Genomic DNA, 14,293 nt, shown 5'->3' with positions numbered 1-14,293 from the left:
TTCTGTTTGGCTCCCTGTCTGTATTTGAACTCGGTCCTGTCAATCCCCTGTTGTCAGTCCGTCTGCAAACCTCTGTTGATACAAGGCAAGCCTTTTTCTGATCCTGACTCTCGCCTGTCCCGTTTTTGCTCACGTTTGTCTCCGGCTACGACCTGTTTTGATCCCGACCACGTCTGCTCTCCCATCCTGGCTTACGACCTGTTTCTGTCCCCGACCCGTTTCTGTCCCCGACCACGTTTTGCTCTCCTGTCCTGGCAATCGACCTGTTTTTCCGTCCCTGACACCGCCGTCTCCCACTACGGAAGGTCCACTTCCATATTCGGATCACGATCCGATTTCGAGAGCGACTTCCTCTCTCTTTCAATAAAACTTGTGGTAAACGTCACGCAAGTGGGTCCTGTTTCCATTCTGGTCCTGACGTGTATTTGACCTAACGCGAGAGGGAACTGACATGATTGGCTGCCATCTTGCTGCTTAAAACATTTTTCTTTTCTTTTTTGAGGTGCTCATCATTTGAATTTATTTTTGTAAACAAAAACGAAAAAACTGAAAAAAATTTAGTACATTGCAAAAAAAACGTACACTGTAAGATCATTTGTGCTTTTTTGAGGGATTATTATTTTTCTTTGTTTCTCATTTCCTTTTTACTTCTTTTTCTTTCCCAGATTTCTTTTTTCTTCCATTCTTATTTTCCCCATTTCCCCCTTTTTTCTGGCTTTTTATCCTTTACTTCTCTTTTTTTTCCATGTTTTCCTTTTTTCTTTCTTTTCTTTTTTTGTTTAGCTTTTTTCTTTCCCTCCTTTTTTAGTTTTTTTTCACATTACCCCCTTTTTTCTTTTACTTTTTTTCTTTCAGCGAAAAGCTCGTTGAAAAAGTGAAGGAAAATAATATTGCGTTCCGGTCAGTTTGAGAGTCTGTAGTTTGTACAATTCCTTGTTCTTTTTAGCACTCGTTTTCAGTTGCACAACACCGTACACATGTCGTGGTCTAGGATTACACAGTGTCCCTTTAAGAGAACCATTTCATTTTGACCTCCGAGATGAAAACGTAACAAATGTATCCTGTTTTGCAATCTCCGAATGCGCCCACCGGGTTTTCATTCTCATCTATTTCTGATTTATGACTTCGGAAGAAAAGCCTCAGTGGCAGGACCATTTAATAATGCGACCGGAGATTTACGACCCTCGGGAGATGATTGGCTGTGCATCCGAAGCTTCCTATAGTGAGTACGAAAATATGATATCATTTACGAAGATACGGTCGTCTATTTCAACCTATTTTGCTAACCAAAACAGCAGCACCTTGAAAAACAGGCATAACTATGACACCCACAATTGAGACTAAAGGCCCAGTGGTTATTATACAGCGCAGCGGCCCGCGGGCCAGATCAGGCCCGCCAAGGGTTTGAATCCGGGCCGCGAGACATTGCCGAAAAAATAACAAGAGAAACATGTGCTGTAGTTTCAAATATGTCCACTTGATGTCGCCCAAGGCATGCACCACTTGCAAAGCAACTGCAGCTGTCATGATTACCGATGTGAATCACCTGTGCCCGCTCATTTGGCGCCAACTGCCTTGGACTCTGATTGGCTCTCTGTCCCAATTTAAACCCACTCCTATCCGTCCCCTTTTGTCAGTCCGTCTGCGAACCTCAAGCCTTTTTCGACCCACCTGTTTTTTGCTCCTGTCTGTCCCCCGGCTTCAACCCGTTTTTGATCCTGACCACGTCTACTCTCCCGTCCCAGCTTTTGACCTCTTTTTGTCCCCGACCACGTCTACTCTCCTTTCCTGGCTTACGACTCGCTTCCGACCCGACCACGTCTTTGCTCTCCTGTCCCGGCTACTGACCCGTTTTTTTTCGTCCCCGACACTGCCATCGCTCACCACAGGAGCTTCCCACGTCCAGCAATCACCAGATCGTGGGCGCAACCCTTTCTCTTTCTTCAATAAAACGCAACGCAAGTGGGTCCTGTCTCCATTCTGGTCCTGACAGCAGCTGTTTCTCTCTCTTCCTTTTTTCTCACTTTCTCTCTTTCTCACTCTTTCTATTACTTCTTTTTTCACTCTTTCTTTCCCACTCTCTTTCTCTCCCTCAATTTTGTGTTTATTTCTGAATAATAATGTCAAGTTGCTAACTAAAACAGCAGTCTTTTGGCTTCATTATTTGAATATGACCTTTTAATATTCTGATTGGTCCACAATTTGTTCATTTCTAAATAAAAAATCATCCAGTTGCTAACCAAAACAGTAGCAACTACAGATTTTTGGCTTCCTTATTTGAAAATGACCTTCTCATATTCTGATTGGTCCACAATCTGTGTTTATTTCTGCATAATATTGTCCAGTTGCTAACCAAAACAGCAGCTATATGAAAGCACGTGGATGGTAATAAATGTGTTATTACGCATCGTCATGGTAAGAGAAAAAGAAAGGAGCTAAGATGAGTTGGCAAATTTGACTCTTTCGGAATGAACCTTTCAATCCACCAATGAGAGTGTGGCACTGGCTGTTGTCATGGTAATGAGACTGCGGCGACCCCCACTCTATTTTTTTTTTTTTTGCATCATCGGGATTTTCCTGCCAGGCTGTGGCATTTACACCATCGTCCTCGGGCGCAAAATCTTGATTGCGTTTGATTTTCACATCCGGGGCGATCGTTTGTTTATTTTTGTTATTTTCAGGTCATGGATGCCTGCTGAAATACCGTACATTGTCAAAAATATTATTTTTTAAATAATCTCTCCAAAAATCTGAACAAGCGGATTGAAAAGATATTAACACCAAAAGGAGCACTGCAACCAGTTAGAGACTGTGGAGCAATACCAGATGAGCTAGCAATTTCCTTTAAAACATGATTTCACATTTTATGCTAATTCTGATCAAAGACACACAAGTGGAAATTGCTGACAAGCAATTTCAAGGAGCTAACAAGGTCCTTTTTACTCGAGGAGACTGTGGGCAAGCTGAATGGCACTGAAAATGCTCCTTTTACCCAAGAGGGCATGCATAAATGTGCTAAATAGGCCGTTTTTACCCAAATGGAGATTGTGGATGAGCTACAAGTTACTAAAGAGGTTCTTTTTACTCAAAAGGAGACTGTGGGCAATCTAAGTGCTTCTTAAGAGGCCCTTTCATCCAAGTGGAGATTGTGACTAAGCCAAAAAGGTAATCAAGAAACTATAAACTGTAAATGTACCTACTTGGAGATTGTGGGCTAGCTAAGGGGTGCTGACAAGGCTCCTCTTTTCCAAGTGTGGGTAGGGTAAAAATGCATTACAGAAGCTCTTTTTATCCAAGTGGAGATTATGGATGAGCTAAAAGGTGCCTAAAATGGGCTATTTTTACGCAAGTGGAGATAGTGGGCAAAAGAGACTTTTCTTTTTACTTAAGTGGGGATTGTGGGCAAGCTAGAAAGTACCAAAGATTTTTTTTTACCCAAGATGAGACTTTGGGCAGGCTAAGAGGGGTTAAAGGCGCTCTTTTTATCCATGTGGAAACTGTGGGTAAGCTAACAAGTGTTAAAGAGACTCTTTTTACGCTAGTGGAGACTGTGGGCATGCTGAAATGTGCCAGAAAAACCTACTTGTACCTAACAAGCTAAAAAGTACCTAAAATGGGCTATTTTTACGCAAGTGGAGATAGTGGGCAAAAGAGACTTTTCTTTTTACTTAAGTGGGGATTGTGGGCAAGCTAGAAAGTACTAAAGGTTTTTTTTTTACCCAAGATGAGACTTTGGGCAGGCTAACAGGTGTTAAAGGAGCTCTTTTTTTATCCATGTGGAAACTGTGGGTTAGCTAAGAGGCGCTAAAGAGATTCTTTTTACCCTCGTGGAGACTGTGGGCATGCTGATATGTGCCAGAAAAACCTACTTATACGTCCTAACAGAAGACTGTGTGGACAGGCTGAAAGGTGTTAAAGGCGCTCTTTTTTTTATCCATATGGAAACTGTGGGTAAGCTAACAGGCGCTAAAGAGACTCTTGTTACCCTAGTGGAGACTGTGGGCATTCTGAAATGTGCCAGAAAAACCTATTTATTCCTAACAGAAGACTGCGGACAGGCTGAAAGGTGTTAAAGGCGCTCTTTTTTTTTGTCCATATGGAAACTGTAGGTAAGCTAACAGGCGCTAAAGAGATTCTTGTTACCCTAGTGGAGACTGTGGGCATGCTGAAATGTGCCAGAAAAAAACTACTTTTACCTAACAGAAGACTGCGGACAGACTGAAAGGTTTTAAAGAAGCACTGTTTATGCAAGCGGAGAAGCTAAAGGGTGCTTAAGAGGCTCATTTTTGTCAGGAAGCAGAACAGATACAGGACCCAATCGCGTGACGTTCTCACACAAGCCTTTTATTTCACGGGAAATGGGGAGTCATGCACGTTAGGCAGCCGGTCTGGCGTGGAAAAACAGGAAGCCAGAGATCGACGAGACCGGTTCCAATTGCCCGAGTTGATATCGGACAGATGGGGTCGATACCAGACAGGAAGTGACAGACAGGATAGATAACGGACCAGGATATCGAAATTTAACAGGAGAAACTAGACGGGAAGGAAAACTTAAGAAAATAATAATAAACAGGACAAAAACAGACGGAAACTAAACTGGAACCCGAAATTAAACAGGACAACAATAAACGGGAACAATACCGGACTGGAGATATCACAGGAAAACAGGACCGAGTCAGAACCCACGTCTTGTGGGGCAGAGGTTCATTGACGGACTGACAAAGGAAGAGTGAGAGCATTGAGCTTAAATAGAAGGAAAGCCAATCCAGCTGGCACCACCAGGGCGAGGCCAATTGGGCACCACGGCAACCGTGACACACATGGGCGTGGCCAATTGGGCGCCGCCATGGCAACTATGACACTTTTTACTCAAAAGGAGACTGTGGGCAAGCTGAGTGCTGCTAAAATAAATCCTTTTTTTTTACCAGAGTTTCAACTGCGGCTAAGCTAAAAGTGCTTTAAAAAAAGCCTCTTTTATCCTTGAGGAGACTGAGGACAGGCAGGAAGTAGAGACTGTGGAGCTCATTTGAGCATTTGCGCTGATTTCAAGCATGAGAGGACGTCAAAACGGGACAGATGGAGAAGGTTGAGCGCTAAATCATTTTTGGATGCTCTCTCAGGGGCAACGTGGCCCTTTTGGGGGCCACTAAATACAAATGGACCCCCCCTGCATTAAAAAAGACGTACATTCACAATACCAGTTCCCTAAACGCAACAAACATTGTGGTCTTATATAACAGGAGGCAGATGGTTCATGTACCACCCCCCAAAAAGACCCCCCAACCCCCAGGGGCCCGGGGCAATGGGCAGCGAGAGGCCTCGTCGGGGCCCGTTTTTGTGGGGCCTTCCCCCTGCTGCCCCCCTCAAGCTCAATGTAATCCCCCGGCCCCCCTTTTAATATCTTTATTATGAGAAAGTCGAGTACAAGATCCACTCCGGAAATCAAATAATGAGAAAAAAACTGAAAATTAATATTTAAAAAAAATACTATTGTCAGGACCAGAACAAAAACAGGACCCACTCGCGTAACGTTTCCCACATTTTTATTGGGAAGAAGTGAAAGGATTGCACACACGATCCAGGGATCGCGGGGAGCAGGTTGCTCAAACGCGGAAGTGGTACTTCCGTGGTGAGCGATGGCGGTGTCGGGAACGGAAAAAAACGGGTCAGTAACCAGGACAGGAGAGCAAAAACGTGGTCGGGATTGGAAACAAGTCGAAAGCCAGGAGAGGAGAGTAGATGTGGTCGAGATAAAAAACGGATCGTTATTCGGCACGGGAGAGCAGACGTGGTCGAGATCAAAACAGGTTGTCATTCGGGACAGGAGAGCAGACGTGGTCGAGATCAAAACAGATCGTAACGGGAGACAGACAAAAAGGAGCAAAAGACGGGACAGCCGAAAAAGGGCTTGCCGTGTAAAAACAGAAATTCGCAGACGGACCGACAAAAGGGGACTGACAGAACAGAGTTTGAATACTGACAGGGAGCCAATCGGTCAACAAGCTGCAGCTGGCGCCACACGGACGGGGCCAATTGGGCGCCATGGCAACCGTGACACTATAGCGCAATTGAACATTTTCAATTGTTGTATTTCACTCATAAAATGATTAAATTCAATGATTAAAATCAATATTTATCAAAAATAATGGCAATGATGCTCTTTAACTCCACCTGGGGGAGTAAAAGCCCACATTCAACCCCACCCCTACATTTGCATATTACCTTACTTTTATTACATTGTATATTTTCAGTAGCACTATTTAAATACTCTATAGCAAAATGTTATATTGGGTATTTTTATATTCTATATCTTTTATTGTATTTTTAACACAAGGATACTGCTGGAAGTGTTAATTTCCTTACGGGGATGAATAAAGTATCTATCTATCTATCTAGACATCAATCTACTAGAAATCTATCTATCTATCTATCTATCTATCTATCTATCTATCTATCTATCTATCTATCTATCTATCTATCTATCTATCTATCTATCTATCTATCTATCTATCTATCTATCTATCTATCTATCTAGACATCTATCTACTAGAAATCTATGTATCTATCTTTCTATCTAGACATCTATCTATCTAGACATCTTCTATCTATCTATGTAGACATCTATCTATCTATCTATCTATCTATCTATCTATCTATCTATCTATCTATCTATCTATCTATCTATCTATCTATCTATCTATCTAGACATCTATCTACTAGAAATCTATGTATCTATCTATCTATCTAGACATCTATCTACTAGAAATCTATGTATCTATTTATCTATCTAGCCATCTATCTACTAGAAATCTATGTATCTATCTTTCTATCTAGACATCTATCTATCTAGACATCTTCTATCTATCTATGTAGACATCTATCTATCTATCTATCTATCTATCTATCTATCTATCTATCTATCTATCTATCTATCTATCTATCTATCTATCTATCTATCTATCTATCTATCTAGACATCTATCTACTAGAAATCTATGTATCTATCTATCTATCTAGACATCTATCTACTAGAAATCTATGTATCTATCTATCTATCTAGACATCTATCGACTAGAAATCTATGTATCTATCTTTCTATCTAGACATCTATCTATCTAGACATCTTCTATCTATCTATGTAGACATCTATCTATCTATCTATCTATCTATCTATCTATCTATCTATCTATCTATCTATCTATCTATCTATCTATCTAGACATCTATCGACTAGAAATCTATGTATCTATTTATCTATCTAGCCATCTATCTACTAGAAATCTATGTATCTATCTTTCTATCTAGACATCTATCTATCTAGACATCTATCTATCTAGACATCTTCTATCTATCTATGTAGACATCTATCTATCTATCTATCTATCTATCTATCTATCTATCTATCTAGACATCTATCTACTAGAAATCTATGTATCTATCTATCTATCTAGACATCTATCTACTAGAAATCTATGTATCTATCTTTCTATCTAGACATCTATCTATCTAGACATCTTCTATCTATCTATGTAGACATCTATCTATCTATCTATCTATCTATCTATCTATCTATCTATCTATCTAGACATCTATCTACTAGAAATCTATGTATCTATCTATCTATCTAGACATCTATCGACTAGAAATCTATGTATCTATTTATCTATCTAGCCATCTATCTACTAGAAATCTATGTATCTATCTTTCTATCTAGACATCTATCTATCTAGACATCTTCTATCTATCTATGTAGACATCTATCTATCTATCTATCTATCTATCTATCTATCTATCTATCTATCTATCTATCTAGACATCTATCTACTAGAAATCTATGTATCTATCTATCTATCTAGACATCTATCGACTAGAAATCTATGTATCTATTTATCTATCTAGCCATCTATCTACTAGAAATCTATGTATCTATCTTTCTATCTAGACATCTATCTATCTAGACATCTTCTATCTATCTATGTAGACATCTATCTATCTATCTATCTATCTATCTATCTATCTATCTATCTATCTATCTATCTATCTATCTATCTATCTATCTATCTATCTATCTAGACATCTATCTAGACATCTATCTAGACATCTATCTACTAGAAATCTATGTATCTATCTTTCTATCTAGACATCTATCTAGACATCTTCTATCTATCTATGTAGACATCTATCTATCTATCTATCTATCTATCTATCTATCTATCTATCTATCTATCTATCTATCTATCTATCTATCTATCTATCTATCTATCTATCTATCTATCTATCTATCTATCTATCTAGACTTCTATCTACTAGAAATCTATGTATCTATTTATCTATCTAGCCATCTATCTACTAGAAATCTATGTATCTATCTTTCTATCTAGACATCTTCTATCTATCTATGTAGACATCTATCTATCTATCTATCTATCTATCTATCTATCTATCTATCTAGACATCTATCTACTAGAAATCTATGTATCTATCTATCTATCTAGACATCTATCTACTAGAAATCTATGTATCTATCTTTCTATCTAGACATCTATCTATCTAGACATCTTCTATCTATCTATGTAGACATCTATCTATCTATCTATCTATCTATCTATCTATCTATCTATCTATCTATCTAGACATCTATCTACTAGAAATCTATGTATCTATCTATCTATCTAGACATCTATCGACTAGAAATCTATGTATCTATTTATCTATCTAGCCATCTATCTACTAGAAATCTATGTATCTATCTTTCTATCTAGACATCTATCTATCTAGACATCTTCTATCTATCTATGTAGACATCTATCTATCTATCTATCTATCTATCTATCTATCTATCTATCTATCTATCTAGACATCTATCTACTAGAAATCTATGTATCTATCTATCTATCTAGACATCTATCGACTAGAAATCTATGTATCTATTTATCTATCTAGCCATCTATCGACTAGAAATCTATGTATCTATCTTTCTATCTAGACATCTATCTATCTAGACATCTTCTATCTATCTATGTAGACATCTATCTATCTATCTATCTATCTATCTATCTATCTATCTATCTATCTATCTATCTATCTATCTAGACATCTATCGACTAGAAATCTATGTATCTATTTATCTATCTAGCCATCTATCTACTAGAAATCTATGTATCTATCTTTCTATCTAGACATCTATCTATCTAGACATCTATCTATCTAGACATCTTCTATCTATCTATGTAGACATCTATCTATCTATCTATCTATCTATCTATCTATCTATCTATCTATCTAGACATCTATCTACTAGAAATCTATGTATCTATCTATCTATCTAGACATCTATCTACTAGAAATCTATGTATCTATCTTTCTATCTAGACATCTATCTATCTAGACATCTTCTATCTATCTATGTAGACATCTATCTATCTATCTATCTATCTATCTATCTATCTATCTATCTATCTAGACATCTATCTACTAGAAATCTATGTATCTATCTATCTATCTAGACATCTATCGACTAGAAATCTATGTATCTATTTATCTATCTAGCCATCTATCTACTAGAAATCTATGTATCTATCTTTCTATCTAGACATCTATCTATCTAGACATCTTCTATCTATCTATGTAGACATCTATCTATCTATCTATCTATCTATCTATCTATCTATCTATCTATCTATCTAGACATCTATCTACTAGAAATCTATGTATCTATCTATCTATCTAGACATCTATCGACTAGAAATCTATGTATCTATTTATCTATCTAGCCATCTATCTACTAGAAATCTATGTATCTATCTTTCTATCTAGACATCTATCTATCTAGACATCTTCTATCTATCTATGTAGACATCTATCTATCTATCTATCTATCTATCTATCTATCTATCTATCTATCTATCTATCTATCTATCTATCTATCTATCTATCTAGACATCTATCTAGACATCTATCTAGACATCTATCTACTAGAAATCTATGTATCTATCTTTCTATCTAGACATCTATCTAGACATCTTCTATCTATCTATGTAGACATCTATCTATCTATCTATCTATCTATCTATCTATCTATCTATCTATCTATCTATCTATCTATCTATCTATCTATCTATCTATCTATCTATCTATCTATCTATCTATCTAGACTTCTATCTACTAGAAATCTATGTATCTATTTATCTATCTAGCCATCTATCTACTAGAAATCTATGTATCTATCTTTCTATCTAGACATCTTCTATCTATCTATGTAGACATCTATCTATCTATCTATCTATCTATCTATCTATCTATCTATCTATCTATCTATCTATCTATCTATCTAGACATCTATCTAGACATCTATCTATCTAGACATCTATCTATCTATCTATCTATCTATCTATCTATCTATCTATCTAGACATCTATCTATCTATCTATCTATCTATCTAGACATCTATCTACTAGAAATCTATGTATCTATCTTTCTATCTAGACATCTATCTATCTAGACATCTTCTATCTATCTATGTAGACATCTATCTATCTATCTATCTATCTATCTATCTATCTATCTATCTATCTATCTATCTATCTATCTATCTATCTATCTATCTATCTATCTAGACATCTATCTAGACATCTATCTAGACATCTATCTATCTAGACATCTATCTATCTATCTATCTATCTATCTATCTAGACATCCATCTATCTAGACATCTATCCATCTATCCAGACATTTATCTTGACATGTATCTAGACATCTATTTAGATCTATATCTATCTTGACATATATTTAGACATCTATCTATCTAGACATCTACCAGTAGACATCTAGACATCTAGACATCTATCCAAACATCTAGACATCTATCTAGACATCTATCTTGACATCTATCTGGACATCTATTTAGACATCTATCTATCTAGACATCTATCTATCTATCTAGACATCTATTTAGACATCTATCTATCTAGACATCTATCTATCTATCTAGACATCTATTTAGACATCTATCTATCTAGACATGTATCTATCTAGATAGATAGATAGATAGATAGATACTTTATTCATCCCCTAAGGGAAATTCCCATTTCCAGCAGCATCCCTGAGCTGAGAACAATACAATAATAAAGCCAAAAGAATACAATATACAAATACCCAGTGTGACGTGCAAGTGCCCACTGTAGCGTGTTATATAGAGTAACTAAATAGTGCTACACAGAATACATATCTAGACATCCATCTAGACAACTATCTATCTAGACATCTATCTATCTTTAGCATCTCACTTCTCACTTTATAAAGTGTGGGTCGAAACCTAATCATTTTTGGTCCAAACAAGGACTACTTTAGGTTCGATTTTTTCGTTATTCGTATTCATTTTTTTGAACTCAGAAACGGAGTCAAAGCGAAGTCATTTATGTGTCATATTTGGACCCAAGTTTCTCCCGAGTGAATTTGTGTCAATTGGGCTATTTCGGGGGGTTTGCTCGCGCATGCGCACTCCCGGCAGACGAACCCCAGTCACTCTTGACCATTTTCCAATATCCCCCTCCCATTTTTTGCACCCCCCTCCTCATATGTGCGTTTGAGACTAGAAGAAGAAGAAAAAAAGGATGCTGTCGCTTGTGATGCTGATGCTGACGATGTGAAGCGGTTCCGTTCTACGTCCTGCCCCCTTCCCCCTCTTCCCGCACGCCCTCCCTCGCCGATTCGGAAGCCGACACGCGGAGATTTGCGCACCGGCGAGCGGGATGGAGGCGTTTTTCGCCGAGGTAAGAAAAGAACCGTTTTTTTGCAGTATTTTGCAGGGTTTTTTGGTGGCGTCGCGATGACGTCACGCAGGTGTGGCTCGCTCGCACGTTCGAGACCCGGTTCGGGTCTTGGTTCGCTGGGAATTGTTGGATGCGAGACAAATTGGCCCAAAGGAGGCTTTGAGAAGCTTTTCGCCCCCGCCAGGCGCCAGCCTGGATTATTTCACATCGAAAATGGGCCAATTGGAGCTCGGTTTGGGGGGGGGGTCCGATTGAAATGCGCTAAATTGCTTTTATTTCATTCAGTTTTTTTCATTATTTTTGCATGCATCGGGTGGTGCACGGCTGGGGGAGGAATGGGGGGAGGGTGTCTCCGACGGGGAGCGGTGGATGACGGGAAGAAGGTGAGATAAGAAAATGGGACACAGGCTTGCACCCCCCACCAAAATGACCGGATGAATACAAAGAATGCAGGTCACGTGACACGGAAGATACAAAAATGACAATACACCTGTGAGGGATTTTATGTCAAACTAAGACAAACTATTGGTAAATGGTAAATGGTCTGCATTTCTATAGCGCTTTTCAAGTCAACAAAGACCTCCCAAAGCGCTTTACAATGTGCTTCACACTTACCCATTCACACACACACTCACACACCAATAGGGAGTCGGCCTCCAAACGTTTTGAGGATCATCAAGATGCTAAATGGTAAATGGTCTGCATTTCTATAGCGCTTTTCAAGTCAACAAAGACCTCCCAAAGCGCTTTACAATGTGCTTCACACTTACCCATTCACACACACACTCACACACCTATAGGGAGTCAGCCACCAAACGTTTTGAGGATAATCAAGATGCTAAATGGTAAATGGTCTGCATTTCTATAGCGCTTTTCAAGTCAATGAAGACCTCCCAAAGCGCTTTGCGATGTGCTTCACACTATCCCATTTACACACACACTCACACACCAATAGGGAGTCAGCCACCAAACATTTTGAGGATAATCAAGATGCTAAATGGTAAATGGTCTGCATTTCTATAGCGCTTTTCAAGTCAATGAAGACCTCCCAAAGCGCTTTACAATGTGCTTCACAATTACCCATTTACACACACACACTCACACACCAATAGGGAGTCAGCCTCCAAACGTTTTGAGGATAATCAAGATGCTAAATGGTAAATGGTTAAATGGTCTGCATTTCTATGCCGCTTTTTAAGTCAATGAAGAGCTTCCAAAGCGCTTTACAATGTGCTTCACAATTACCCATTTACACACACACACTCACACACCAATAGGGAGTCAGCCTCCAAACGTTTTGAGGATAATTAAGATGCTAAATGGTAAATGGTTAAATGGTCTGCATTTCTATGCCGCTTTTTAAGTCAATGAAGAGCTTCCAAAGCGCTTTACAATGTGCTTCACACTTACCCATTCACACACACACTCACACACCAATCGGTAGTCAGCCTCCAAACGTTTTGAGGATAATCAAGATGCTAAATGGTAAATGGTCTGCATTTCTATAGCGCTTTTCAAGTCAATGAAGACTTCCCAAAGCGCTTTACAATGTGCTTCACACTTACTCATTCACACACACACTCACACACCAATAGCGGCCATGCAAGGCGCCGACCTGCTTATTGGGGGCATTAGGGATTCAGTGTCTTGCCCAAGAACACTTCAACATATAACACGTAGGAGCTAGGACCCGGCCGGCAAGCCGACTGCTAAAGATGGCGGAAAAAGGGGAGGCCGGCTGACCGAAAGCATGCAGTATGCAGCCAGGATAACAGGGAGACAACAACAAAAATGACGACAACAAACACTAACCCAGCCGGGAGAAAAAAAACAGGGAGCCACGGCAGGTTAGCCAGCTAGCCAACTGCTAATAGCGCTAACCTAGACCAAACTCAAATGGAAGCCTTCCGGAGCCCGTACGCTAATGGGGCGCTATCTGGACAATATTATTCATTAAAGGGACAGCGTGTAATATTTAGTGATACAAAATAACTTTCATTCGGTAAAAAAAAAACATTGATTTGAGTACCAGGAAAAAATACATGAACTATTATATAAATGTAAATTTTTATAAACAATTATAGGTCGGAAAATTGTATTTCTTTCTGGAATCCATTCCTAAAGTGGGTGACATGTTTGTCTGGCGTCTTTCTGCGACACTGAGTTTCTTTTTGCATTAGACAATACTGCTATTTAGTGGTCAAATATTACACAGTGGGGCTTTAAAGGGACAGTGTGTAAAAATCCAGCAGAAATAATCACGCATCAAATTGTTTCCGATGTCCAAAGCTAATGTCGGGTTTATAAACACTTTGTTTTTTAAGAATCAAAGTCAAGCATGATAAAGACGCCATCTGCTAACTTGAGCAACAGCACCCCCTTTTGGCGAAAGTGGACCTGTAAAATTGTTGGATTATTCCACGTTTTTGTTTCGTGTTGTAGTCATAACCTTTCTTTTGGTTGTAACGCAAACAGAACAAATAAAAAATAAATAAGTAGTATGAAATTTTTCAAAATTGTTCGT

At 38.6% G+C, this 14,293-nt stretch overlaps 1 protein-coding gene across 1 annotated transcript in view; it reads left to right on the top strand.

Annotated features, from left to right (window-relative positions):
• Positions 1-11,631: 11,631 nt before the first annotated feature.
• The window catches only part of myo10l1 (myosin X, like 1), a 62,808-nt gene continuing 60,146 nt past the window's right edge, over positions 11,632-14,293 (top strand). The window contains exon 1 of the mRNA XM_088353946.1: positions 11,632-11,769. Within this exon, the coding sequence (XP_088210072.1) occupies positions 11,749-11,769 (21 nt within the window). The 5' untranslated portion in view covers positions 11,632-11,748. The remainder of the gene's footprint in view (positions 11,770-14,293) is intronic.

This window comes from Urocampus carinirostris, chromosome 15 (genome assembly GCF_059441175.1).
Source record: "Urocampus carinirostris isolate Australia breed hairy pipefish chromosome 15, RoL_Ucar_1.0, whole genome shotgun sequence".
NCBI lineage: Eukaryota > Metazoa > Chordata > Actinopteri > Syngnathiformes > Syngnathidae > Urocampus > Urocampus carinirostris.
Note: the sequence above shows the minus strand (reverse complement) of the source record. Positions and strands in the feature narration are given on the sequence as shown.